Source organism: Aquarana catesbeiana, linkage group LG01 (genome assembly GCF_042186555.1).
Source record: "Aquarana catesbeiana isolate 2022-GZ linkage group LG01, ASM4218655v1, whole genome shotgun sequence".
Taxonomy (NCBI): domain Eukaryota; kingdom Metazoa; phylum Chordata; class Amphibia; order Anura; family Ranidae; genus Aquarana; species Aquarana catesbeiana.
In genome coordinates this window covers 98,625,669-98,651,670 of record NC_133324.1, presented here as the reverse complement: position 1 = coordinate 98,651,670, position 26,002 = coordinate 98,625,669, and the positions used below count along the sequence as shown (strand labels likewise).

The following is a 26,002-nucleotide window of genomic DNA, read 5'->3' as shown; positions in this document are numbered from 1 at the left end:
ACTCTGACCATATTTTGCCTAATTATAAGAAACATATAGGTGCTTCTACCTCCCGCTGTCTCCCACAACTGTTCCTCAGTGCCCAGGCTGAGGAAGCTGAAGCTTCGCCCAAGTCAAACATCAAAGAAAGCTGGAACCAGACACTGTGATGCCAACTTTCTTTGATATTTTGCTTAATACAGTTAATTCCTATGATTGGCAGCCCCATCTTATAGCCATATGGTATTTTTTTCTGATTGAGGTATTTCAGGAACAATGCTGCATTATGGCCACTAGATGGTGGTGATGATCATAGGAAATCAACACAGCAAGTAAGACATTCTCAGAATTTGTGAGGACTGGGCAAATGCTTGTGACATTAGTCCATCTATTTTCTCATAAATAGACCCCTAAGTGTTCCCCTGCCCACTCACCACATTAATCCCTCCCCACTCAGCCCCTGCTTCCCTTTAACAGGTTTTGTACACCCAGGGGTCTGGAAGGATTGTCAATCATGTCACCACTGTGATTGGCTTTCCCAGTGGTTACAAAATAGAGAGCTGGTCCCACTGGCCACTGATCAATTATGTGGACCAAGAGCCTGTCTTCAACAGCGTGGAGAGCATGCTCTCAGCACAGAAAAATCAGCCAAACAGTGAGGCATATGCATGGCATTAATAAAGGACAACTCCCTTAACTAAGTCTAAGAGGCATCTTCCCTGAAGTTGGTCAGTGAGTGAAATACAATGGGACACAAAAGTTTGCTGCAGACTGCATGCAGCCTTCATGCCACTTTTTGGATCCATCTGAAAGCACTAAACATTTGCTTCATCTTGAATGAAATAAAGTCTACTGTACCTGGATAATCCTCAGAGACATGTACCGAATATGCAACACTGCAAAACAAAAGAGAAACCAGAATATTACTATAAATCATATATGTGATTTATGATTTATAAGTTACATGTATAAAATATATACTACAAACCATAAAAATATTTTTACATTACATTACTTGTTACATTAGTGACCTCCGGATTTTAGAGGAGTAATTTCCATAAATTTAACAAGAAATGTAGGCCATAAAAGGAATAATGTACACAATTTTCTTGCATTAAAGATATTATTACGGGATACTTTGAAGATCCATGACTTAGAAGCCATCAGAAAGTGCTCCTGTGATTTCTCTGCTAGACATTATGCCTCCCAAATTTCTGAGATGGAAAAAGGAGACACATTTCAAAGCATTCCAACCATACAGGGTGATACCACTTTTGCTAAAAACAAAGCCAAAAAAAAAGAAAACATTTCAAAAGCCCAACCCAAATGTTTGCTGTAAAAACGGACAAAAAGGAGCTGATTTACTAAAACTGTAGAGTGCAATATCTGGTGCAGCTGTGTATGGTAGCCAATCAGCTTCTAACTTTAGTTTGTTCAATTAAGCTTCGACAAAAAACCTGGAAGCTGTTTGGTTTCTGTGCAGAGCTGCACCAGCTTTTGCACTCTCCAGTTTTAGTAAATCAACCCCAAACTGTCATTTTTTGTTGTCATAAGAACTGATGGAGTTCTATACACTGTATGTGTACAGAATGCCCCCAGAGAGGTCATTTCATGCTCATGTGCTTAGCTCACAACAGAGCTGATCCTACCTTGAGGACTGATCATGTGACTATAAGTCAGACCCACCCACTCATCACGCAGGAAGATGGACGCAACTGGTGTGAGTTTCCCATGTCCAGCAATAGATAGAAGATAATTCTTGCAATGTACAGTATATACAGACACAGAGTTAGTCAGTAACTCTGTCTCCATCACAGAGCAGCCAGAGTTTTACTTCCCACGGGTTTGCTCTAAAGGTCAACTCCAGCCAAATTTTTTTTCAGTTTTAGACAGAATCTTGAAGCGTTGGAACCTATGTCAGGTTCCCCCTGCATTTTGTAAGGATTGCCACCTTTGAAGAAAAAAAAAACCTGTGACTTGTTGTGGAGAGGAGGAGCGTGACCTGAGCAATGCGTGTAAAATTATAGTAGGAACAATACAAGTTTGTAACAGTTTATTATATTGTTGGGTGTTCAGCAATTTTAATTGTTGGGTGTCCATATTGTTGGGTGTTCAGCAATTTCAATTTGTTCTTTGGTGATTCCAACTTGAGAACAGTATCAAGAACATTTTTCCATAATTTTTAAGATGTATTGTAATATTTTACACAATTTGTTACATAGCAAAGAATGATCCAATTTGCTAAAACAGGGGGAAAATTCCTTCCTGATCCCCAAGAGGCAATCGGATTTTCCCTGGATCAACTTTACCTATAAATGTTAGTACCCAGTTATATTGTGTACATTTAGGAAAGAATCCAGGCCTTTCTTAAAGCAATCTACTGAGCTGGCCAGAACCACCTCTGCAGGGAGTCTATTCCACATTTCCGCAACACTAATGCCCCGTACACACGGTCGGACTTTGTTCGGACATTCCGACAACAAAATCCTAGGATTTTTTCCGACGGATGTTGGCTCAAACTTGTCTTGCATACACACGGTCACACAAAGTTGTCGGAAAATCCGATCGTTCTGAACGCGGTGACGTAAAACACGTACGTCGGGACTATAAATGGGGCAGTGGCCAATAGCTTTCATCTCTTTATTTATTCTGAGCATGCGTGGCACTTTGTCCTTCGGATTTGTGTACACACGATCGGAATTTTCGACAACGGATTTTGTTCTCGGAAAATTTTATATCCTGCTCTCAAACTTTGTGTGTCGGAAAATCCGATGGAAAATGTGTGATGGAGCCCACACACGATCGGAATGTCCGACAACAAGGTCCTATTACACATTTTCCGTCGGAAAATCCGACCGTGTGTACGGGGCATTACTGTGAAGAAAACTTTCTCTATTTGGAGATGAAATCTCTTTTCCTCTAGGCGTAAAGAGTGCCCCCTTGTCCTCTGTGTTGACCGTATAGTGAATAACTCAACACCAAGTTCACTATATGGACCCCCTTATATATTTGTACATGTTGATCATATCCCCCCTTAATCTCCTCTTCTCAAGAATGAATAAATTCAGTTCCTCTAATCTTTCCCCATAGCTGAGCTCCTCCATGCCTCTTATCAGTTTGGTTGCCCTTCTCTGCACTTTTTCCAGTTCCCCGATATCCTTTTTGAGAACTGGTGCCCAAAACTGAACTGCATATTCCAGATGAGTTCTTACTAATGATTTGCACAGGGGCAAAATGATATCTCTTTCTCTGGAGTCCATACCTCTCTTAATACAAGCAAGGACTTTGCTCGCTCTGGAAACTGCAGCTTGGCATTGCATGTTATTATTGAGCTTATGATCTACCAAAACCTCCAGATCCTTCTGCACATGGATCCCCCCAGTTGTATTCCCCCTAGTATGTAGTCTTAGCCCCCAAGTGCATAACTTTACATTTATCAACATTAAACCTCATCTGCCACAGACCCTATATGATTTATAAAGATAATAAAAAGTAAGGGTCCCAACACTGAACCTTGGGGTACACCACTGATAACCTTAGACCATTTGTATTAATAAAGATTTGCTAACTTTTATACTATTCAGAAATACTTCTCATTTACTTGACACAAAAATGACCCAGTACCGTTAAAGTCCCATTTTGAGGGTTTTTTTCCCTTAACAGTTTATTATAGGTATGGAGGGAACATACACTATATTGTCATTGGGACAACATTGGGACACCTGCCTTTACACACACATGAACTTTAATGGCATCCCAGTCTTATGCCCTGTACACACGGTCGGATTTTCCGACGGAAAATGTGTGATAGGACCTTGTTGTCCGAAATTCCGACCGTGTGTAGGCTCCATCACACATTTTCCATTGGAATTTCCGACACACAAAGTTTGAGAGCTTGCTATAAAATTTTCCGACAACAAAATCCGTAGTCTGAAATTCCGATCGTGTGTACACAAATCCGACGCACATAGTGCCACACATGCTCAGAATAAATTAAGAAACGAAAGCTATTGGCTACTGCCCTGTTTATAGTCCCGACGTACGTGTTTTATGTCACCGCGCTCACAGCGATCGGATTTTCTGACAACTTTGTGTGACCGTGTGTATGCAAGACAAGTTTGGAAAAAATCCATGGATTTTGTTGTCAGAATGTCTGATCAATATCCGACCATGTGTACAGGGCATTAGTCCGTAGGGTTCAACATTGATTTGGCCCAACCTTTGCGGCTATAACAGCTTCAACTCTTCTGGGAAGGCTGTCCACAAGGTTTAGGAGTGTGTCTATGGGAATGTTTGACAATTCTTCCAGAAGTACATTTGTGAGGTCAGGCACTGATGTGGATGAGAAGGCCTGGCTCGCAGTCTCCGCTCTAATTCATCCCAAAGCTGTTCTATCAGGTTGAGGTCAGGACTCTGTGCAGGCCAGTCAAGTTTCTACACCCCAAACTCATTCAACCATGTGTTTATGGACCATGCTTTGTGCACTCGTCCAAATCATGGAGGGGGGGGCGTGTGGGGTTGTTTTTGTGGTTGGGCTTGGCCCCTTAGTTCCAGTCAGCATATCAAGACATTTTGGACAATTTCATGCTTCCAACTTTGTGGGAACAGTTTGGGGATGGCCCCTTCTTGTTCCAACATGACTGCGCTCCAGTGCACAAAGCAAGGTCCATAAAGACACGGATGAGCGTGTTTGTGGTGGAGGAACTTGACTGGCCTGCACAGAATCCTGACCTCAACCCGATAGAACACCTTTGGGATGAATTAGAGTGGAGACTGGGAGTCAAGCCTTCTCGTCCAACATCAGTGACTGATCTCACAAATGCGCTTCTGGAAGAATGATCAAACATTCCCATAGACACACTCCTAAACCTTGTGGACAACCTTCCCAGAACAGTTGAAGCAGTCACACTGCCTTTCAAAAGTATTCACTCCCCTTGGCTTTTTACCTATTTTGTTACATTACAGCCTTTAGTTCAATGTTTTTTTAATCTGAATTATATGTGATGGATCAGAACACAATAGTCTAAGTTGGTGAAGTAAAATTAAAAAAATATATACATAAAACTATTTTTCAGTAATATAAAACTTATAAATGACATACGTGTATGTATTTACCCCCTTTGTTATGAAGCCCATAAAAAGCTCTGGTGCAACCAATTACCTTCAGAAGTCAAAATTAGTGAAATGATGTCCACCTGTGTGCAATCTAAGTGTCACATGATCTGTCATTACATATACACATCTTTTTGAAAGGCCCCAGAGGCTGCAACACCTAAGCAAGAGGCACCACTAACCAAACACTGCCATGAAGATCAAGAAACTCTCCAAACAAGTAAGGGACAATGTTGTTGAGAAGTACAAGTCACGGTTAGGTTATAAAAAAATATCCAAATTTTTGATGATCCCTAGGAGCACCATCAAATCTATCATAACCAAATGGAAAGAACATGGCACAACAGCAAACCTGCCAAGAGACGGCCGCACACCAAAACTCACGGACCGGGCAAGAAGGGCATTAATCAGAGAGGCAGCACAGAGACCTAAGGTAACCCTGGAGGAGCTGCAGAGTTCCACAGCAGAGACTGGAGTATCTATACATAGGACGACAATAAGCCATATGCTCCATAGAGTTGGGCTTTATGGCAGAGTGGCCAGAAGAAAGACATTACTTTCAGCAAAAAACAAAATGGCACGTTTTGAGTATGAGAAAAGGCATGTGGGAGACTCCCAAAATGTATGGGGGAAGGTTCTCTGGTCTGATGAGACTAAAATTGAACTTTTTGGCCATCAAAGAAAATGCTATGTCTGGCGCAAACCCAACACATCACATCACCCAAAGAACACCATCAATGAAACATGGTGGTGGCAGCATCATCCTGCAGGGATGTTTTTCAACAGTTGGGACTGGGAAACTGATCAGAGTTGAGGGAAAGATGGATGGTGCTAAATACAGGGATATTCTTGGGCAAAACCTGTACCACTCTGTGTGTGATTTGAGGCTAGGACGGAGAATCACCCTCCAGCAGGACAATGACTCCAAACACACTGCTAAAGCAACACTTGAGTGGTTTAAGGGGAAACATGTAAATGTGTTGGAATGGCCTAGTCAAAGCCCAGATCTCAATCCAATAGAAACTCTGTGGTCAGACTTAAAGATTGCTGTTCACAAGCACAAACAATCCAACTTGAAGGAGCTGGAGCAGTTTTGCAAGGAGGAATGAGCAAAAATCCCAGTGGTAAGATGTGGCAAGCTCATAGAGACTTTTTCAAAAGCGACTTGGAGCCGTGATAGGCGCAAAAGGTGGCACTACACAGTATTGACTTTAGGGGGGTGAATAGTTATGCACATTGACTTTTTCTGTTATTTTGTCCTATTTGTTGTTTGCTTCACAATAATCCTCAAACAATCCATGTTAATTTCAGGTTGTGAGGCAACAAAACATGAAAAATGCCAAGGGGGGGGTGAATACTTTTGCAAGGCACTGTATAGCTGCAAAGGGTGGGCCAACTCAATATTGAACCCTATGGACTAAGACTGGGATGCAATTAAAGTTCATATGAGTGTAAAGGCAGGTGCCCTAATACTTCTGACAATATAGTGTACCTATAGTCAATTGCAACCAAGCTATAGTGTTTTTGTTAAAGAAAAAGAAAAAAAAAAGTTGTGTGTCTGGTGATAAATATATACACGGATCAGCCTTATCATTAGGATCACAGACAGGTAAAGTGAATAACATTAAATAACATTGATTAACTCTTAAAATGGCATCTGGAAGTTGGTGGGATATATTAGGCGGCAAGTAAACATGTTGTCCAAGAAGTTAAAGTGTTGAAAGCAGACAAAATAGCCATTGCAGTTTGTTGTATTTGGGGCTGCATAGCCACAGATTGATCAGGGTGCCCATGCTGACCTGTGTTGACAGCTAAATGTGCCTACAAATGGACAAATGACCATCAGAAATGGGCCACAGAGTAATGGAAGAAGGTGGCCTGGTTTATTAGGTTTCAGTTTCTTCCGGTCTGAGATCTAGCAAAATGCCATAATTTATTGGCCCGGTGAACACATTTTACCAACACTGTCCTGGGTGCTGTGGCAGTGGTTCTAACCCTTCGCCAATCTTAAGACAAAAACAAAAACAGTCCGCAGTTGGACTTTAATTCATTATTATATACATATAAGATAGGAAGTGCCTGAAAGTTGATATATTTTTTAGTTAACAAAAATTTTTTTGTAGAATAAACATCAGCAAGAAAAGGCAGCAAATAATAAATGTTCTGCTTCTAATAACCAAATTTAATATGCTTTCTGGAATAAGTCATAAAATATGCGGTAATATGATAATACACCAGGTCTCCAAGGGAGCTGTAAGGAGATATTTAGATGGAGTGCAGGGAATGCAGGCAATATGATGTTTAATCGGGTGAGTTCACACCTGACATTCAAGTGTTAGTAATAGCTAACTATAAAGTCTCGTACACAGGATCGGATTGTTCGCCAACAAAACTGTGGAATTTTGTCCGAAGGGCGTTGACCCCAAACTTGTCTTGCATACTCACGGCCACACAATTGTTGGCCAACAATTATGAACATAGTGACATACTAGACGTACTACGTGTTTTTTCAGCTCTTTAGCACCACCCTTTGGGCTCCTTCTGCTAATTTCGTGTTAGTAGAAGTTTGGTGAGTGTTGATTCGCGCTTTTCATTTCACACTTTTCATTTCATGCTTTTCATTTCGTTTCTGATTTGATGCGGCATTTGTTATTTAGGAAAATTTGTAACTTCGGATAAATTTTTATTCGCTACGTCCACTAACAGCCAAATTTGAAAGGAAATTCCAATACATATAATTTAATAGTTAGCTATTATTAGTTAGTTAGTTATTCTTTTAAATTTTTGGATTTTCTTTATTTTGGGATTTTAGAATTTACGAATTTTCGAATTTACGAATTTATGAATCTATGAATTTACAAATTTCAGGGTTTATGAATTTTAGAATTGACAAATTTACAAATTTACGAATTTATGAATTGTGATCATAACGAATGACCTGAAAAATTAAATAAAAAAACAAAAACCAATAAAACGAAAACTAAAAGAACACATTTTTCGGCAGTGTACATGTCTATATGGTATATATCTGAAAATGCATCAGTTGTGATTTACTGATGGACTCTTGAGGCCCTAAAATGCCAGGACAGTAGAAATACCCCACCCCCCCATCAAATGACCCCTTTTTGGAAAGTGGACAGTCCAATGTATTTAGTAAGAGGCAGGTGGGTTTTTTGAAGTTGTAATTTTTGTCATGATTTTATGGAAAATGAAGAAATGAAAAAACAAAATCTTTTCACAGTATTTTTTTTTTTTACATACTGTTACCAGTGCAATACACATTATATAACCAGTGTAGTGCAACATCTGGTGCAGCTCTCAGTGCAGCTCTCAGCTTAATTGAACAAGCTGAAGTTAGAAGCTGATTGGTTTCTATGCAGAGCTGCACCAGTTTTTGCACTCTCCAGTTTTAGTAAATCAACCCCATTGTGACCAGAGCAATATAATGTTACCACCTTACCTTTTTTAAATTTGGCCACATGATTTAGCAGCTCCAGCTCCCATGCAAGCGAGAGCTTGACAATCACTGTGAATTCCAGAAGCCACCCATTGGCTTCCATGGTCCATCTGTTGTTGGCACTTCCTCCTCAACCCTGCAGCAGCCGCTCACTAACACAGGGCAGCCGGAGTTGCAGGATCACAGTAAGTAAGTAAGTGCACAGATCTTTTTTATACAGGGGATGGAGGATGGATAGGGAGAGGGGGGAGGGAATGTTTTTAAGAATAGTTATATGTCGCTTTATCTTCCGTTATGTGTAAGTGGGGCTCCTTCCATCTCAAGGATAAACCCTATGAGAAGTAGAGGTCCCCAAGAAGAAACGTTATTTTAAGTTGTGCCTACAATGAGAAATGCCAACAAATACAATAATGTAAAAACAATTACATTTTATTACAAAGAAAAAGTTTTTTTGTTTTTGTAAAAAAAAAGCACTATATTAAAAAACTGCAGCATCCAATATTACAGGTATAGATCATTATAGCACTATAACAGCGCATGGGATCAACACGTTTCGCAGACTTTGCTTCCTCAGGATCTATGCTTGTACATAAATGACAACTACAAGTTTACTAGTTTACAAGCTTAAAACATAAAGACCTATTGGATGCATAAACAAGGCTGGACCAGTCAACCATAGGTTGGCTGAATAGAACACTTCACCATACAGCAAATATCTATTCAACTGAGAACAGAAGAATAGTCACAATAACTGCAACAGTTGCATCCTCTTATAGTCAGAAGCGGAATTATTATGGACTAGACCAAATGTCGGTTTTAGAAGTGCTGCTTGTTCCACCTCTGCACATGTGTATCTTGGCAAGATCTTCATTATTGTATAAAGTCCCGTTTCTTCTTGGGGACCTCCACCTCACATAGGGTTTTATACTTGATATGGAAGAAGCCCCACTTACATATACTGGTACAATTGGGATGGTGCCTCAATGGGGTTTATCTTTGACCCATTTTGCCCATTAAACACTTTTAGCTTTATCTTCCACTTTAAGGTTCCCATTTTGACATATCCTTGGGATAGTTCATATAGGGAAATATCTTTAACAGGACAGTGCAACCAAGACAAATGTTCTAACCCTTCCCCGTTCTATCCACAACTAAAAAATGTTTAGGGTGGAGTTCCACAATAAAGTGGATGTATCATCTCGGGAGCGAATTACTCATTAGTGACCCACAGCAATTAATGATTTTCCATTCTACTGGAAAAACTGTTCAATATTTAGCTGTTTATCATTTTCTTTTTATAGATGTAATGAACCAACTGTAATTTTAGTTTATTAAATCTTCATTGGCTGGCCCGAAAATACATTCCACCTGCAACCAGCCTTTGGCCTAAAAGAAGGTCAAGTGTGGACAAATGAGGGGCAACAGGATATGGGTTCAGGAAGAGCTGTGAGATGTCACAAAAGCTTTGCAGATGAGGCAGCCAACATTTAGTACAACAGAAATGTAAAAAAGAAATAAGTTTAGGTCTGCCTTTTATAGAACATGTATACCTAGGCCCAATGAGCAACAACACCCTTTCATACAGGCTCTATGCCCTTTTGCTATCAGTATTTCTAAGAAACAAAAACACAAAACGTAAAGTTGTAAACTCTGTACTACCACTTGTACCTACAGGTAAGCCTATAATTAGGTTTACTTGTAGGTACTGTGAATATCTCCTAAACTTGCACAGTATAGGAGATATTCAGAGTGCATGCAGCCGATGACATAATCGGCACATTACAGTGCCGGACCTTCAGAGCCTGTGGCAGAAACGGCGGCTCCCGTGTGAGTGTGACGTCATCACTCACAGCGCCAGAGCCCACAAACTCGGAAGAAACACCAGGGGAAGATGACAGCCGTCTCAGCGGTGAGCGAGCACTGCTGGAAGGGCTTCATTCTAAGGTAAGTATTTCATGATGTGCTAGTATGCCTTACAGTTTTTTTTTACTTTTTTCATTCTTCAGCGTTGTTGAAAACCACTTTAACCACTTGCTGATCAGCCACCTTTATTATACTGCGTCAGGTTGGCACGATCCCGCGAACCGTCCTAACTATACGTCGGTCCCTTTAAGTGGAATAGCAGGCATGCGAGCGTACCCGCTGCACAGCAGGGGTGCCAATGCTCATGACCGGTGGTCGCGATGACCGCCGACCACGAGCGATCGCGGGCATGAGAGGCAGAACAGGGACGTGTGTGAGGAGAGGAGAGAGAGATCGTGAGTTCCTACGAGCTGGGAACCATGATCTCTCATCTCCTAAAGTCAGTCCCATCCCCCACAGTTATAACACACACATAAAAGTTAACCCCTTGATCGCCCCCTAGTGTTAACCCCTTCCCTGCCAGTGACATTTATACAGTAATCAGTGCACTTTTATAGCACCGACCGCTGTATAATTGTCAATCGACCCAAAAATGTGTCAAAAGTGTCCGATGTTTCCGCCATAGTGTCGCAGTCTCCATAAAAATCGCAGATCGCCGCCATTACTAATATAAAAAAAAATAATAATAAAAATGCCATAAATCTATCCCCTATTTTGTAGATGCTATAACTTTTGTGCAAACCAATCAATAAATGCTTTTTGCGATTTTTATTGCCAAAAATATGTAGAAGAATACATATTGGCCTAAACTGAGTAAACAATTTGCTTTTTTTAAAAAAAAATTGAGGCTATTTATTACAGCTAAAAGTACAAAATATTGCATTTTTTTCAAAATTGTGGCTCTTTTTTTGTTTATAGCGCAAAAAATAAAAACCACAGGGATGAACAAATACCACCAAAAGAAAGCTCTATTTGTGGGAAGAAAAGGATGCCAATTTTGTTTGGGTACAGCGTCGCACGACCGCGCAATTATCAGTTAAAGCGACGCAGTGCCGTATCGCAAAAAATGGCCTGGTCATTGAGCAGCCAAATCTTTCAGGGCTGAAGTGGTTATTGTCCAGTTACAGTAAAGATCTACTACACTAAATTCTTGTTTAGTGTGATCTGGATAATAGAACCAAACTACCAGTGGCTCCTGCGGAGGGTTAGCGTGACACAACGGGAAGTCAAGGGGAAAAAAAGAGGTTCGGAGGCTCACAGAGGACATTACAAGGAGGCAGAAAACACAGTAAATCCATGGAAAATAGATGACAGGACCATTAAGTACTGGATGTGTATTGATTATTTTTGGGGAATAAGGAGATCATTTAGGGTCACTTTAATGGAAATGTATATATTAGTGTATCTGAGCTACTACAACTTACAGCTAAAGAATTCTTTGTTCACATTGAATATTCCAAACATCCAGCTAGTGTAGACAATAACCTTTTCTCCTCCATTAAGTTACACTGACACATAATCAGCCTATAATGATCTCACAACCATAAAGGCTCTTTCAATTATCAACCTCATAAAGCGGAAGTAAAATATGACATTCCAATTATTTGGTTGCCCTACCTATAAAATGTTGTTTGTTGATAGAAGCACTTGGTGAGTTTTAACTACAACAACAAAATCCTGAATTTTATGTGAGAGAAAGTTAACAGAACAGAAAACTTTGCATGAATTACTTCAACATAAAAAAAAAAAATAGCATTCAAGACAGAAATGTAAGGGGGTTAAAGAGAAAACATGCCATCTCAAAAATGCAAGATTTTAATTGCCATGTTCACTAGCCCTAGGAAAGTATTATTAAGTCTCGTGTTTCTAGGTGCTTTCTAATGCTAGTTATGAGCTCCAACTCTCTCCTCCTTCCATGGCCGACCCAACAACATCTATGAAGGAGATGGCTGATTCGTTGCTGCAGCTTGTCTCAGCTGTGAACGCTTCCCCAAGACAAGCAATGGCAAGAGGAATGCACAGGGAAGTGTCTGCCTTTGCATTCTTCTTGCCATTGCTTGTCTCAGAGCCAAGGTGGCCTGCATTATGAATCAGGCATCTCCTTCGTTGCTGTTGTCAGATCAGCAGCAGGAGGGGAAGGGGAGAAGGTCGGACCTCATAACCAGAGTTGGAAAACACCTAAGAACATGGTTCTACATGTACTTTGTTACATAGGTGACAGAACAGTGAAATACAAATTATGATAGATATTCTTCAACCCTTTCCAGCTGGCGGGAGACATCTCTGGCTGTCACAGTGATCATGTGGTCACCAAATTTTGATCAAAAGCAATAACCAGGAGCTATAAATACTATTTAATCTCATATATCTGTTCACCCAAACGATCCCTATTCCAGATATAAAAGAAAAAATAAGAGGCGCTCACATCCCCCCAGTGACAAAGAATTAAGTGAACTTCAACTCTGCTGTATGTTACAGACTAAGCTCTGCTACACACATTAACACGTGAATCTAATCACATCCACAGTGATTGCACACCAAATATATAAATATACACAGATCATTTCACCATGTGTTAAATGTGAAAATATATATATATACCATTGGTGTACTATAATAGTCCATATAGTGTAAAAAATCAGTCCAAAATAATGTGACAAAAAATAGTGATAAAAAAATGTGACAAAAAATTCTTGTTTGAAAGCTGAAATCTTAATAAGTGAATGACTTCCACGTGTCTTACACCTCACCACCGTGAAACGTGAATCAACTCCCAATAGCAACACACTCACCGATTCCTATAGCCAGCACTCTCATGCACGGCAAAAATCGCTTGTTTACCACACTCCAGGGTAATCAGATAAATATGATATCCCACAGTGTTTGATAAATCAGTCCACATGAAAAATAATAAAGTGCTCCAATAGTGTAAACCAGCACGGCAAGTTTATCAAAACCACTACAATCTTCTAGAAAATCACTCACATTTTAAAAGATTCAAAACAGCAGCAAATACAGTGCAGCTCACCCCCTTCCTCGATGGTACGCCGTGCAATCAGATCACCCCTCCTACGGTGCGGCTTTCAGCGTTGCTCGTCACACATCACAGCCACGCCCCCGACATGTTTCGTCATAGATTTGACTTAATCATCGGATCGGAAGTCCAAGCACTAACACACCTCGGGTCCGCCGTGACCATTAGTGTCTTTTGTTCATCCACTGATTTTTAAAGTTGCTGTGAGCTGCACTGTATTTGCTGCTGTTTTGAATCTTTTAAAATGTGAGTGATTTTCTAGAAGATTGTAGTGGTTTTAATAAACTTGCCGTGCTGGTTTACACTATTGGAGCACTTTATTATTTTTCACGTGGACCGATTTATCAAACACTGTGGGATATCGTATTTATCTGATTACCCTGGAGTGTGGTAAACAAGCCATTTTTGCCGTGCATGAGAGTGCTGGCAATAGGAATCGGTGAGTGTGTTGCTATTGGGAGTTGATTCACGTTTCACGGTGGTGAGGTGTAAGACACGTGGAAGTCATTCACTTATCAAGATTTCAGCTTTCAAACAAGAATTTTTTGTCACATTTTTTTATCACTATTTTTTGTCACATTATTTTGGACTGATTTTTTACACTATATGGACTATTATAGTACACCAATGGTATATATATATTTTTTCACATTTAACACATGGTGAAATGATCTGTGTATATTTATATATTTGGTGTGCAATCACTGTGGATGTGATTAGATTCACGTGTTAATGTGTGTAGCAGAGCTTAGTCTGTAACATACAGCATATTTTTTCTTTTATATCTGGAATAGGGATCGTTTGGGTGAACAGATATATGAGATTAAATAGTATTTATATGTAATTGGTTTAAAGGGGCAGCTCTCTTTTTATATATATTTAGGAGATTTTATTAGATTATTCACATAATCACATTTGTATTTATTTTCACTTCATTTGGTGACGCAGTGGAGGTATTTTTGATTGAAGGGCGGTGTAGCATTCAGAACACCTATATGATTAAATAACCAGGAGCTGTCAGCCACTGTGCTGGAGGCACCAAGTGAACACTTTCCCAGCAGAAACAAGGAGCACTGGATGTATGCATGTACACTATATCACCAAAAGTATTAGCATACACACGGTCACATTTTCCGACCAAAAGCTCTCATCGGTCTTTTGCTGGCCGAATTTCCGATTGTGTGTACGCAGCATAAGGACAACCCCTTCTAAGCCCTCAGTAGAGGGGAAAAAAAAGGTCTATCTCAGTACCCAAATATTGAACAATTGACATATAAAAAATGTTTAAGTTTTATTTATACAAAAGTATTAACATTTTTTCAATGTTCAAAATTTGGGTACTGAGATAGATCATTTTTTTTTCTCTACTGAGGGCTTAGCAGGGGTTGCCCTTAGTTTCTCTCCAAGTACACTATATTGTCAAAAGTATTGGGACACCTGCCTTTACACGCACATGAACTTTAATGGCATCCCAGTCTTATGCCCCATACCCACGGTCGGATTTTCAGACGGAAAATGTGTGATAGGACCTTGTTGTCGGAAATTCCGACCGTGTGTAGGCTCCATCACACATTTTCCATCGGATTTTCCGACACACAAAGTTTGAGAGTAGGATATAAAATTTTCCGACAACAAAATCCGTTGTCGGAAATTCCGATCGTGTGTACACAAATCCGATGGACAAAGTGCCACGCATGCTCAGAATAAATAAAGAGATGAAAGCTATTGGCCACTGCCCTGTTTATAGTCCCGACGTACGTGTTTTACGTCACCGCGTTTAGAACGATCGGATTTTCCAACAACTTTGTGTGACCGTGTGTATACAAGACAAGTTTAAGCCAACATCCGTTGGAAAAGATCCATGGATTTTGTTGTCGGAATGTCCGAACAAAGTCCGACCGTGTGTACGGGGCATTAGTCTACAGACTACAGAATAATTAAGTTGTAGAGATGAGGACAGAGGGAGTGGTTGAGTAGTTTAGAAAAAGACAACTAGGAAGGCTGATGCCACTCATTCCAAAAAAATGTGTGTTGTCAACCCTTAAGCAGATCATACATCATGCAGTTTTCTTTACTTCCACGACGGTTAGAAGGACAGAAAACTGCTTGATTCCCCCATCAACACAGATGGACTTGTATACAAGCAGGGTGCCCATACATGGATCATAATTCTGCCAGTCCTTGCTGAACTGGTCGAATTCCGATCTACATATGGCCGGCTATAGGAGCAGAGTGCATCTCTGGCAGATCAACAGATTTCTGTACTTGCAGGGTCTTCAAAGTGGAACTAAACCCTCCTATCCTTTATAGCCAAGAAAGCTACCATTTTTGGCTCTGGTTGACCTGCAGTTGCCATGGTGCTGCATATGTGACACCAGCCGTTTGATGGCTTGACGGCTCTGGAGGGAATACGAGCAACTGTGACGGTTATACAAGGCATGTCCTGAATGTAATTACTTTAGGAAACAGTGAAATTAATGAGTGTAGTTCCTCTTTAAAACGTGGAAATGTGTATTGCAGAAATGCACTGCATGTTTTTTTGCCTGATATATATATACACTCACCGGCCACTTCATTAGGTATACCTTGCTATTACCGGGTTGGCCCCCCTCTTGCCTTCAGAACTGCCTTAATTCTTCATCATATAAATTCATCATATAAATTCAATATAAAAGGTGTTGAAAACATTCCTCAGATATTTTGGTCCATATTGACAAGATAGAGTCATGCAGTTGCTGCAGAATTGTCAGCTGCACATCCATGATGCAAATCTCCCATTCCACCACATCCCAAAGGTGCTCTATTGGATGAGATCTGGTGACTGTGGAGGCCATTGGAGTACGGTGACCTCATTGTCATGTTCAAGAAACCAGTGGTGAGAGGATTTGATCTTTGTGACATGGTGCATTATCCTGCTGGAAGGAGTCATCAGAAGATGGGTACATTGTAGTCATAAAGGGATGGACATGGTCAGCAACAATACTCAGGTAAGCCGAGGCGTTTAAACGATGATCAATTGGTACTAAAGGGCCCAAAGTGTGCCAAGAAAATATCCCCCACACCATTACACCACCAGCCTGAACCGTTGATACAAGGCAGGATGTATCAATGCTTTCTTGTTGTTTATGGCAAATTCTGACCCTACCATCTGAATGTTGCAGCTGAAATTGAGACCCATCAGACCAGGCAACGTTTTTCCACTTTTCTATTGTCCAATTTTGGTGAGCTTGTGCGAATCGTAGCCTCAGATTTCTGTTCTTAGCTGCAGGAGTGGCACCTAGTGTGGTCTTCTGCTGCTGTAGCCCATCTGCTTTAAGGTTCCACGTGTTGTGCATTCAGAGATGGTATTCTGCATACATTGGTTGTAGCGAGTGATTATTATCATCTCAAACCAGTCTGCCCATTCTCCTCTGACATCAACAGGGCATTTTTGTCCACACAACTCAGACCAGCCTGTCTGGCACCAACAACCATGCCACGTTCAAAGTCACTTAAATTCCCTTTCCTCCCCATTCTGATGATCGGTTTGAACTTCGGCAAGTCGTCTTTACCACGTCTAGATGTCTTTGTGTTGCCTTTTCAATATAGCTGACATTCTGTATTTCATCCGGTGCTAACTAAAATAGTTTTTTGGATCATCTCAAACTTCTTGGAATACACAGATCAGAGTACGCTGCTGTTCGGTAGATTAAAGGAAAGAAATGGTGAAACTCTGAAATGTTAGACCTCTTTATGACATAAAACAGAAAGCAGGCAAACAGTCATTCTTCAATCCTGTATTTTGACATGAGAAGTCTTGAAAGCACAGCAGGGAATCAAATACAATTTCCTTCTAATCTGTCAGCAGCAACGGGAAGTCTAAACATTACAGATCTTGTCAAACCACCCCGCACTCATACCGGTTATCAACAGGTCAGCTTGGGGAACAAAGGACAAAGGAAGATGATGCTGTACTTCTAGGCATGCTACACTCCCATAGACATATAGACATATTGGCCTGACAATGCAGCATATGTGCTCCACAAAACCCCCATAATCAAAGTAGGAGAAATGATAAGTCAATATTCACCATATACGATGTGTATTATAAAAGAGAATATAGAGCTTTTAGCTATACACAGACAACAGATTTGTCTAATGTATCGTATATAATCAAGTATAAGCCGAGTTTTTCAGCACATTTTTTAGGCTGAAACCCCCCCTTCTTGGCTTATACTCAAGTGAGGGTGCCCATCTGCAGCTGTACCTGTTATTATTAAAACAGCGGGTATCTCCCGCTGTGTTAAGAAGTCTGTTCAGCGGACATCCATTGTAACAAAGCCCCGCCTCCTCCTTGTCCGTAATAGGCGGAACACTGACACAATGCTGGGAAACTGTATCAGTGTTCCATCTACCCTGGACGAGGAGGAGGCGGGGCTTTGTTACAATGGACAGCCGCCGAACAGACTGCTTGACACAGCGGGAGACACACGCTGTTTTAGTTATCAAAGGTTCGGCTGCAGATGGGCATAGTGAGGCTGCAAATGGGCACAGTGAGGCTGCAAATGGGCACAGTGAGGCTGCAGATGGGCACAGTGAGGCTGCAAATGGGCACAGGGAGGCTGCAGATGGGCACAGTGAGGCTGCAGATGGACACAATGAGGCTGCAGATGGGCACAGTGAGGCTACAGATGGGCAGAATGAGGCTGCAGATGGGCACAGTGAGGCTGCAGATGGGCAATGATGATGCAGGCGGGCACAGTGAGGCTGCAAATGGGCACAGTGAGGCTGCGGATGGGCATTGTTTACCTAGTAGCTGCTGCATTTCCCACCCTAGGCTTATACTCAAGTCAATAAGTTTTCCAATTTTTGTGTGGTAAAATTAGGTGCCTCTGCTTATATATGGGTCGGCCTATACTCGAGTATATATACGGTAAGTTATCTTAGCAATGTAAATTATCTTTTTTTAAATGCCCTTGTATATTCCTATGTGATCTTTATGTTTGTGAGCTGAGCATTTTCATTAGCAAACAACCTGAAGAGAAGACCTATATTATTTAATATTTAAATAAGTGTTTCCTTCATGTTGGGTATATTTACATTGAGCATAGAAAAGAATCACCCCCTTTAAAATAAATCACATGTTGTTGATTTGCAGCCAGAAATGTAGACAGACACAGTTTTTGTTTTATCCAGCTGTATTTACTAGTGCAACTTATAATATTCAAGTTAAAGATTTAACACCAACATGTCAAAAAAAAAATAAACAAAACAGAATCATTAAGTTTGAAGAAGGAACAGTTGAAGAAGAGTTGCAGAGAAACACCCCCATAACAGGATATTACCACCTCCATGCTTTATTGTAGGAATGGTGTTATTTGGATGATGAGCTGTATTGGATTTCTGCCAGACATATCGTTTGGTGTTGAGGCCAAATAATTAAATTTTAGTTTCATCTGACCACCTTAAACTGACCTTCAAGATTCTGAGACCTCATGGAAAGAAGGTGTTATGGTCAGATAAGACTAAAATTGAATTATTTGGCCTCAACACCAAAATATGTCTGGCAGAAATCCAATACAGCTCACCATCCAAATAAAACCCTTCCTACAGTAAAACATGGAGATAGTAATATTCTGTTATGGGGGTGTTTCTCTGTAGCAGGGACTGGAGCACTTGTCAGGATAGAAGGAAAAATGCATGGGGCAAAATACCATCAAATTCTTGAGGAAAATCTGTTGCCCTTTGCCAGAAAGTTGTCAATGGGGAGAAGGTTTACCTTCCAATGTGACAATGACTCAAAGTACACAGCAAAAGTGACCACATAGTGGTTGAAGGAGAAAAAGGTGAATGTTCTTGCATGGGTTAGTCAGAGCCCAGACTTAAACCCCATTGAAAATCTGTGGAATGACTTGAAGACTGCAGTCCACAATTAGTCACCATCAAATTTAACTGAACTTGAGCAGTTCTGGAGAGAAGAGTGTGCAAATATTGCAAAGTCTAGATGTGCAAAGTTAGTAGAGACATTTTCCAACAGACTAAAGGCTGGAATTAAAGCAAAAGGTGTTTTAACAAAATACTGACAAAAAGGGGGTGATTATTTTCCCAACTCAGTGATTCTGCTTTTGATTTTTTTGTTTTCTTCTGACATGTTTTTTGTTACATCTTTCACTTGGATGTTATAAGTTGCACTAGTAAATACAGCTGGATTAAACAAAAATGGTGTCTGTCTTCATTTCAGGCTGCAAAGCAATTTTAAAGGGGGTGATTCTTTTCTTTACCCACTGTATATATTATATAGAACCTCTTACAGTCATGCATGAGGTGTTTTAAGATGGAGATCATAAAAGGCCTATATACTAAAATAACTCCAAAAGATTAGTGAACTGACCCTAAAGACGTAATCCACCCCCCCCATGCATTGCCCTACTTCATGCGGCTATGTGGAAGTAAATTGCCTTTTTAGTATGCTATGTGGTTAGATAGGAATTCCCAAACAAGATCATATAGTAAATGCATGTCTCGTTTAACTAAAACAAAAATCAATTGGTGTTTATCACATAATGGATCCTGGAAGAAGACTATCAAATGGATTACAGAAACCAGGCCTAGTGCGTGTGCTTTGCGCTTCTTGGGGTACATACATACAACGATATAAAAATACAGCAAATAGTATGCAGGATTTTGCTGGCAGAAGCTGAGTAAATAGTGCCTGCAAACTGTATGCATATAACATTCGAGCAACATTTACATGCCACAGCATAAACTGTCCTATTGCTAGGATGCGGTTTGCTTCTTAAGGAATCCACCTAGACTTCTTCGTTGCTAGGATGCAGGTGACTGTTGCTGCCTAGCATCCCTCTGTTGCTATGATGCAGGCAGCTTCTTAAGGAAGCCCCCTAACATCCCATATTGCTAGGACACAGGATGCTAGTACACAGTTGGTAGGACTCTAGGCTATTGCCACCTAGCATCCTACATTGCTTGCATACAGGTAGATCTTGACGGTAGCTGGCTAACGGATGTCTGTTGCTAGGATGCAGGCGGCTCTTATAGTCCAATAGCGCGCTGTATGCTGTGCACATGTAAATGTTGGCACAAATCTTTACATGCCTATAGCGTAAAATACGGTCCACACACATAACCTTAGATTCAGATTTTCCCTAAGACCCCTTTCACACTGAGGCGGTTTTCAGGTGTTTTAGCGCTAGAAATTGCCTCTAAATAATGCCTGAAAACCGCCTCCCATTCATTTCAGTGTGACTTTTCATACCGGGGAGGTGTGCTTGCAGGATGTTAGGAAAAGTCCTACAAGCAGCATCTTTGGGGAGGTTTGGGAGCGCTGTATACAGCCCTCCCAATACACCCTGCCCATTGAAATGAATGGGCAGCACTTTCAAAGTGCCTGAAAAGTGCTTCGGAAACACCACAACATGGGCGCTTTTAACCCCTTCTTCGGGCGTAAGTGGGGGTTAAAAGCGCCCCGTTATCGGCCGAAATGCACCGCTAAAACGAACAACGCTTTAGCGCTAACTCAGCCACGGCTAGGTGTGAAAGGGGTCTTACAGTAGAGACATTTCCTCTCATTTCCTGATGTGTCTCTAGAATAGGAAGTAAAGGGAAATCTACCTGATGGGTAACAGACAACAAAAAAAAAACTGACAGTCTTAGGCAATCCCTACTAAAAATCTCCCAAATGGGGTCACAAATTTGAACTCTTTCTTAAGCCAGCCATACATGGGTCGAATTCCGTAAGTATTTTTTTTTTTTAGAAAATCATAACTAAAATTTCTCGTTTGAATTTCGCACCATTAGTAGGTTGCAGCAACAGCCGATTTTCGGATTTGAGCGATCAGGCATGTTGGAAATTTTTAGAAAAACAAATTTATAATCAATGATTGGAGAATCGTGCAAAAAATATCATTGAAAAATAAATCAGCATGAGCTGTGACCTGGAAAGAAAAGATTCTCGGCCACGAAAAATTCTTTTCTGTAGCAATATGAGTTGAAATTGAAGGTTGGTTGATCGAATTTCAAAATCAATGGTGGCACCATCGGGTCACAAAACGCACAAAATTTCTGATTTTTGCAAGAGAAAATTTGTTTGGAATTCTACTCATGTATATGGCCAGCATTACTTTATAAAAAGCTAAAAAAATAAAAAAAAATTGGTGAAAATTTCAAATTGGCCCAACAGTATTTACACTCAAGATCCCAAAAGGAGGTTCCTGGCATTAGCTGTGGGAAGTCTGCCTCCAGGGCCAATCTCTCACAGGTGATCATTGCATGAGTGTGAGAGGCCGAGATTAGATGTTGGAAGCCGTTGCCTCCCATTGTTTTCGGGGCCACCTCCCGCAGCTAATAGCCAGGAACCCTCACTGGGTTCTCATGTGTAAGCGTTGTCGGGCCAATTCAGTGTGAATGTGGCCTAAAGCTAGCCATAGATGGGTAGAATTTTAAATGAAAATTCTTAGGATCGGCTGCAAAACAAACAGTGGCCAAGGCATGGAAATCTCCTACATTGGTACTAGCCGAAACAATTCACAGAATGAATAATACAATGTCCCATGCTAAGATGGTAGCCATCGATCAAAATCAAATTCCAAAATTTGAAAAACTTTGGCATCCTTGGATAAAACAACAGTTCCTGTCAAATTTCAATGACTCTGTCCTGTTGCCATGGTAACAGATTAAATGACTTACAGAGACACCCATTCTAAGGCTTCAAAGAGAACTAAAAAGAATAATAAACTGACGAGCGGGACAACCTTGTGGACCATACCTCTGCCTTTCTACCCTTTTTCTTCTTTCTCTTTTCTTTTCTCCACCTTACGATTAAAGCTCATTATCAGAATTTAATTGACCTATATACACTCTACTTGTAAACAATATGTATAGTAGGTATAAATCATTTAAATACCTACAAAAGTAACTAAGGAAATGATATATATCTTTAATTTAGGTTTACGTGAACCCAACGTTTAATATTTGAAATTTCATGATATTTACCTATATAAACCCTACTGTAAAACAATGAGCTTACTTTATAGATCCTTGTAAACTTACTTTATGTATCTTTATAATATTGTATACTCAATAAACTTCTTTTGACAAGGAAAATTCTTAGGAAATAAAGGTTCAAAGGAATGCATTTGATTTTCTAATCACTGGTGAGTCAAATTGCTGTTGGTTTTCAAAATGTTTTAAATTCGAAGGAGCAGGATGGAAATTTTTTCTTGAGTCCATTCATTCCAAAATCAAATGCTAAAAGCAAACAAAATACTTTGAATGACAAAAGAATGTTCTGGGAATTATGGAATTTATTTTTGGTATTTTTTTATTTGAAATTCTATGCATTTATGGCCAGCTTTAGTCTAATCCTGCATACAATTCTGGATTTAAGTAAACTAACTTAAATGAGTAATGAATTCCTATTAATAATAATCACATTAAACTGATGGTGATCAGTTGGAAGTGAAGGTTACATGCAGTTCTGTCAGCTGCTGACTAATCTCCATATCTCTCCAATCATTTTAGCAGAACTATATTAAGTGCTGGTTTATGGCTCCCCACTCTTCCTATATTAGGCTGAAAAGTAATAGATGGACAACCTTCCTGGTGTTCTTTTGTTTGTATATCTTTTTATGGGGCGTACACACGGTCGGACTTTTCGGCTACAAAAGTCTGACAGCCCGTCCGACAAACTTTCGACGGACTTTTGGCGGACTTGCGGCGGACTTTCTAACGAACGGACTTACCTACACACCATCACACAAAAGTCCGACGGATTTGTACATGATGACGTACACCAGACTAAAATAAGGAAGTTGATAGCCAGTAGCCAATAGCTGCCCTAGCGTGGGTTTTTGTCCATCGGACTAGCACACAGACGAGCGGATTTCTGGGTCCGGCGTAGTTACGACATAAAGATTTGAAGCAAGTTCCAAATCTAAAGTCCGTCAGATTTGCGACTGGAAAAGTCAGCTGAAAGCCCACACACGATCGGATTGTCCGCCGGATTTGGTCCGTCAGCGTCCGTCGGACTTTTGTAGCCGAAAAGTCTGACCGTGTGTACGCCCCATTAGGGCTGCTTACAGCTTAAAGTGATATTAGACCTTCAGTTTTTTTAAGCACTTTCAGCAGCTAATATAATGGGGAACTTCACTCTCACAATCAACATTGACTATGTTTATTCCTTATGCTACTAGCATTAGTAAATAGATAGGAAAGAATATCATATTTACTTTTTTTTTTTATTTTTACATTTCTTCAGTTACTTCCTGGTTTCCAGGTCCAGGCCACAATGATGTCATAAATCCCAGAACCCTTCAGGAGGGCTGGAGGGGTTTTCTCAGCTAAGCACACTCTCCTACCTGCATGCCTGAGATAAGGGCAGACGGATTCCAGGAAGTAGACGCTAAATGAATCATCTGCCCTTACTCAAGATGGCCATAGCCAGAAATGCATTTTCAAAGTGATTTCTCAGCAAAATAAAGCATGGAGACATGATGGAAGGGTGAGCTTGCTATGAAACAAAAAAATTGCAACTAATAACAAATGAAAGAATGTTTTTGGTTTGTGGTGTTAATATGCAGTGTAGTTCCACTTCAATTCCTTGCTGAGTATTATATTTTAATCTTTGCCTATGCTCCAGTTTGGGCTGGAACCAAAACCGCTGCCCCAGATGTCAGGGCATACCAAGCGCTGGATGCTCAGCCCTGGAAACTCATGAATAAGCACTCTGCTTTATTCCCTACCCATGCACAGTCCACTCTCTTTCAGCATTCTTGAGTTTATGGGGCTATAAATCCAATGCTTGGTACAGCCTGCTAGCTGCAGGATGGAGAGGGGAAGGCAATGAAATGAGCAGCTAAGGCAGTGCTCTCCAAACTGTGGCCCGGGGGCCAGATGCGGCCCTTTGCTTGCCTTTATCTGGCCCTTGGGGCACTAATCCTCCCACTGATACGACACACTATTTTGACCTCCAGCACCAACAATGGAGCACCATTTCTCCCACTGACCCCAATAATGGGGCACAATTACTCCCTATGTTACCAAAGATGGAGCACTATTCCTCCTAACCTAATACCAAATGTGGTGATGTTTACTCCTACTGATGTCAGAAAAAATTCCACTCCCACTCGCCACGATCCGGCCCTCCTAAAGTCTGAAGGACAGTAAACCAGCCCTTTGTTTAGAACGTTTGGAGACCCCTGAGCCAAGGCAATGAAATGAGCAAGTACACATTCTTTTAAAAAAATGAAGCACTGCATAGTAAACTGTACCAGTGACACTAATACAGTGATTGGTGCTAATAATATACAATGTCACTGTACTAATGACACTGGCTGGGAAGGGGTTAACCTCTAGGGGCAATGAACAAGTGTAATGTGTACAATTTGTGCTGCTTTTACTAGTAGATGTGGCCAAATCTCTGCTCGGTGCACAGAGCCCTGTGCAGGACTCTGTACTGTAATTCGCTAAGCCGATCAGCTGGTCCCGGCCATAAATCATTGACCAGGACCTGCCGATCGGCTTGTGCTGTACCGAATCACAGCACAGATGGGGTGGTGGAAGCACACGCCCCCTACTGGGAAATGTCAGATTGCGTACATGTACATGATCTGGTGCAGAGTGGCCTGCCCTGTCGCCGTATTCTGTACATGCATGGGGCGGTCCGCAAGTGGTTAAAGTGATGCCAGGGTGGGCAGGAAGTAGGTAAAGAAAGCTTATGTCTGAAGCTTCCAACAGGGGTATTTGGATTTGTTAAAGATTTTGTTTAAAAGGCTAGTCTAACCAAAATGAAAATGTCTGTTTTCTTATAGATTTCAGAAAATCTAAATTACTCATTGGCTTATTCTTCGGTCTGCCTGCACGCAGCAGTTGTTACGGAGTCCCACCCCCACAACTATTACTTTTCATTACAGAATAAACGAGAGAACATTGAGACTTCATGTATTTCTTCCAACGTTCTGAACTGCTTATCCCATGTGCATCTTCTTGTCCTAGTTATACATTGATAAGTTGTTTGCCATTTTCTGTCTTTGTTGTGTTTGGTGTCTTGGCTGTCCTGGGTCTCGGTAACTTGGCACACCATAGGCAGCATGTGGCTCTCACAAAGTTGGCGAATTCAACTGAAGCCTCTCTTTTTATTGGAATGTTAGAAGCAGGTTTTAATTAGGTCCCATGTTCTGACAAGGAAAGCACTTCAACTGTTTTTTGCTTAGGGAAGCCAAATAAGAACCCAAGCAGGACAGAAATGGATATGGAGTCAGATTGCCTCTAAACTAACAACCTCCAATTCCATACTATTAGGTCACATTTACATTAGCGGTTGGGGGGCAGTAGAACCAACCTCTCCCCCTTTAACTGAAAGGGCAGCAGGGGGATCTATACATATGCAGCGGCCACAATGTTTTACATTGCAGCGCGGCAAGTTATCCCACTGTCACATTCAGTGGGCAGTACTGCCACCTGACCATGACCCATTCAATTAAAGTGTAAGTAAACCCTCCTATCGTTTTCAGCCAAGGAAGCTGCCATCTTGTCCTTTGTTTAATCTACAACTGCCTTGATGC

General features: G+C 40.8%; 1 protein-coding gene across 2 annotated transcripts in view; it reads right to left on the bottom strand.

Annotated features, from left to right (window-relative positions):
- The window catches only part of PARP8 (poly(ADP-ribose) polymerase family member 8), a 416,167-nt gene that overhangs the window by 242,517 nt on the left and 147,648 nt on the right, over window positions 1-26,002 (bottom strand). For both annotated transcript variants that reach the window (XM_073622188.1, XM_073622196.1), the window contains exon 3: window positions 838-875. In XM_073622188.1, the coding sequence (XP_073478289.1) occupies window positions 838-875 (38 nt within the window). The remainder of the gene's footprint in view (window positions 1-837; window positions 876-26,002) is intronic.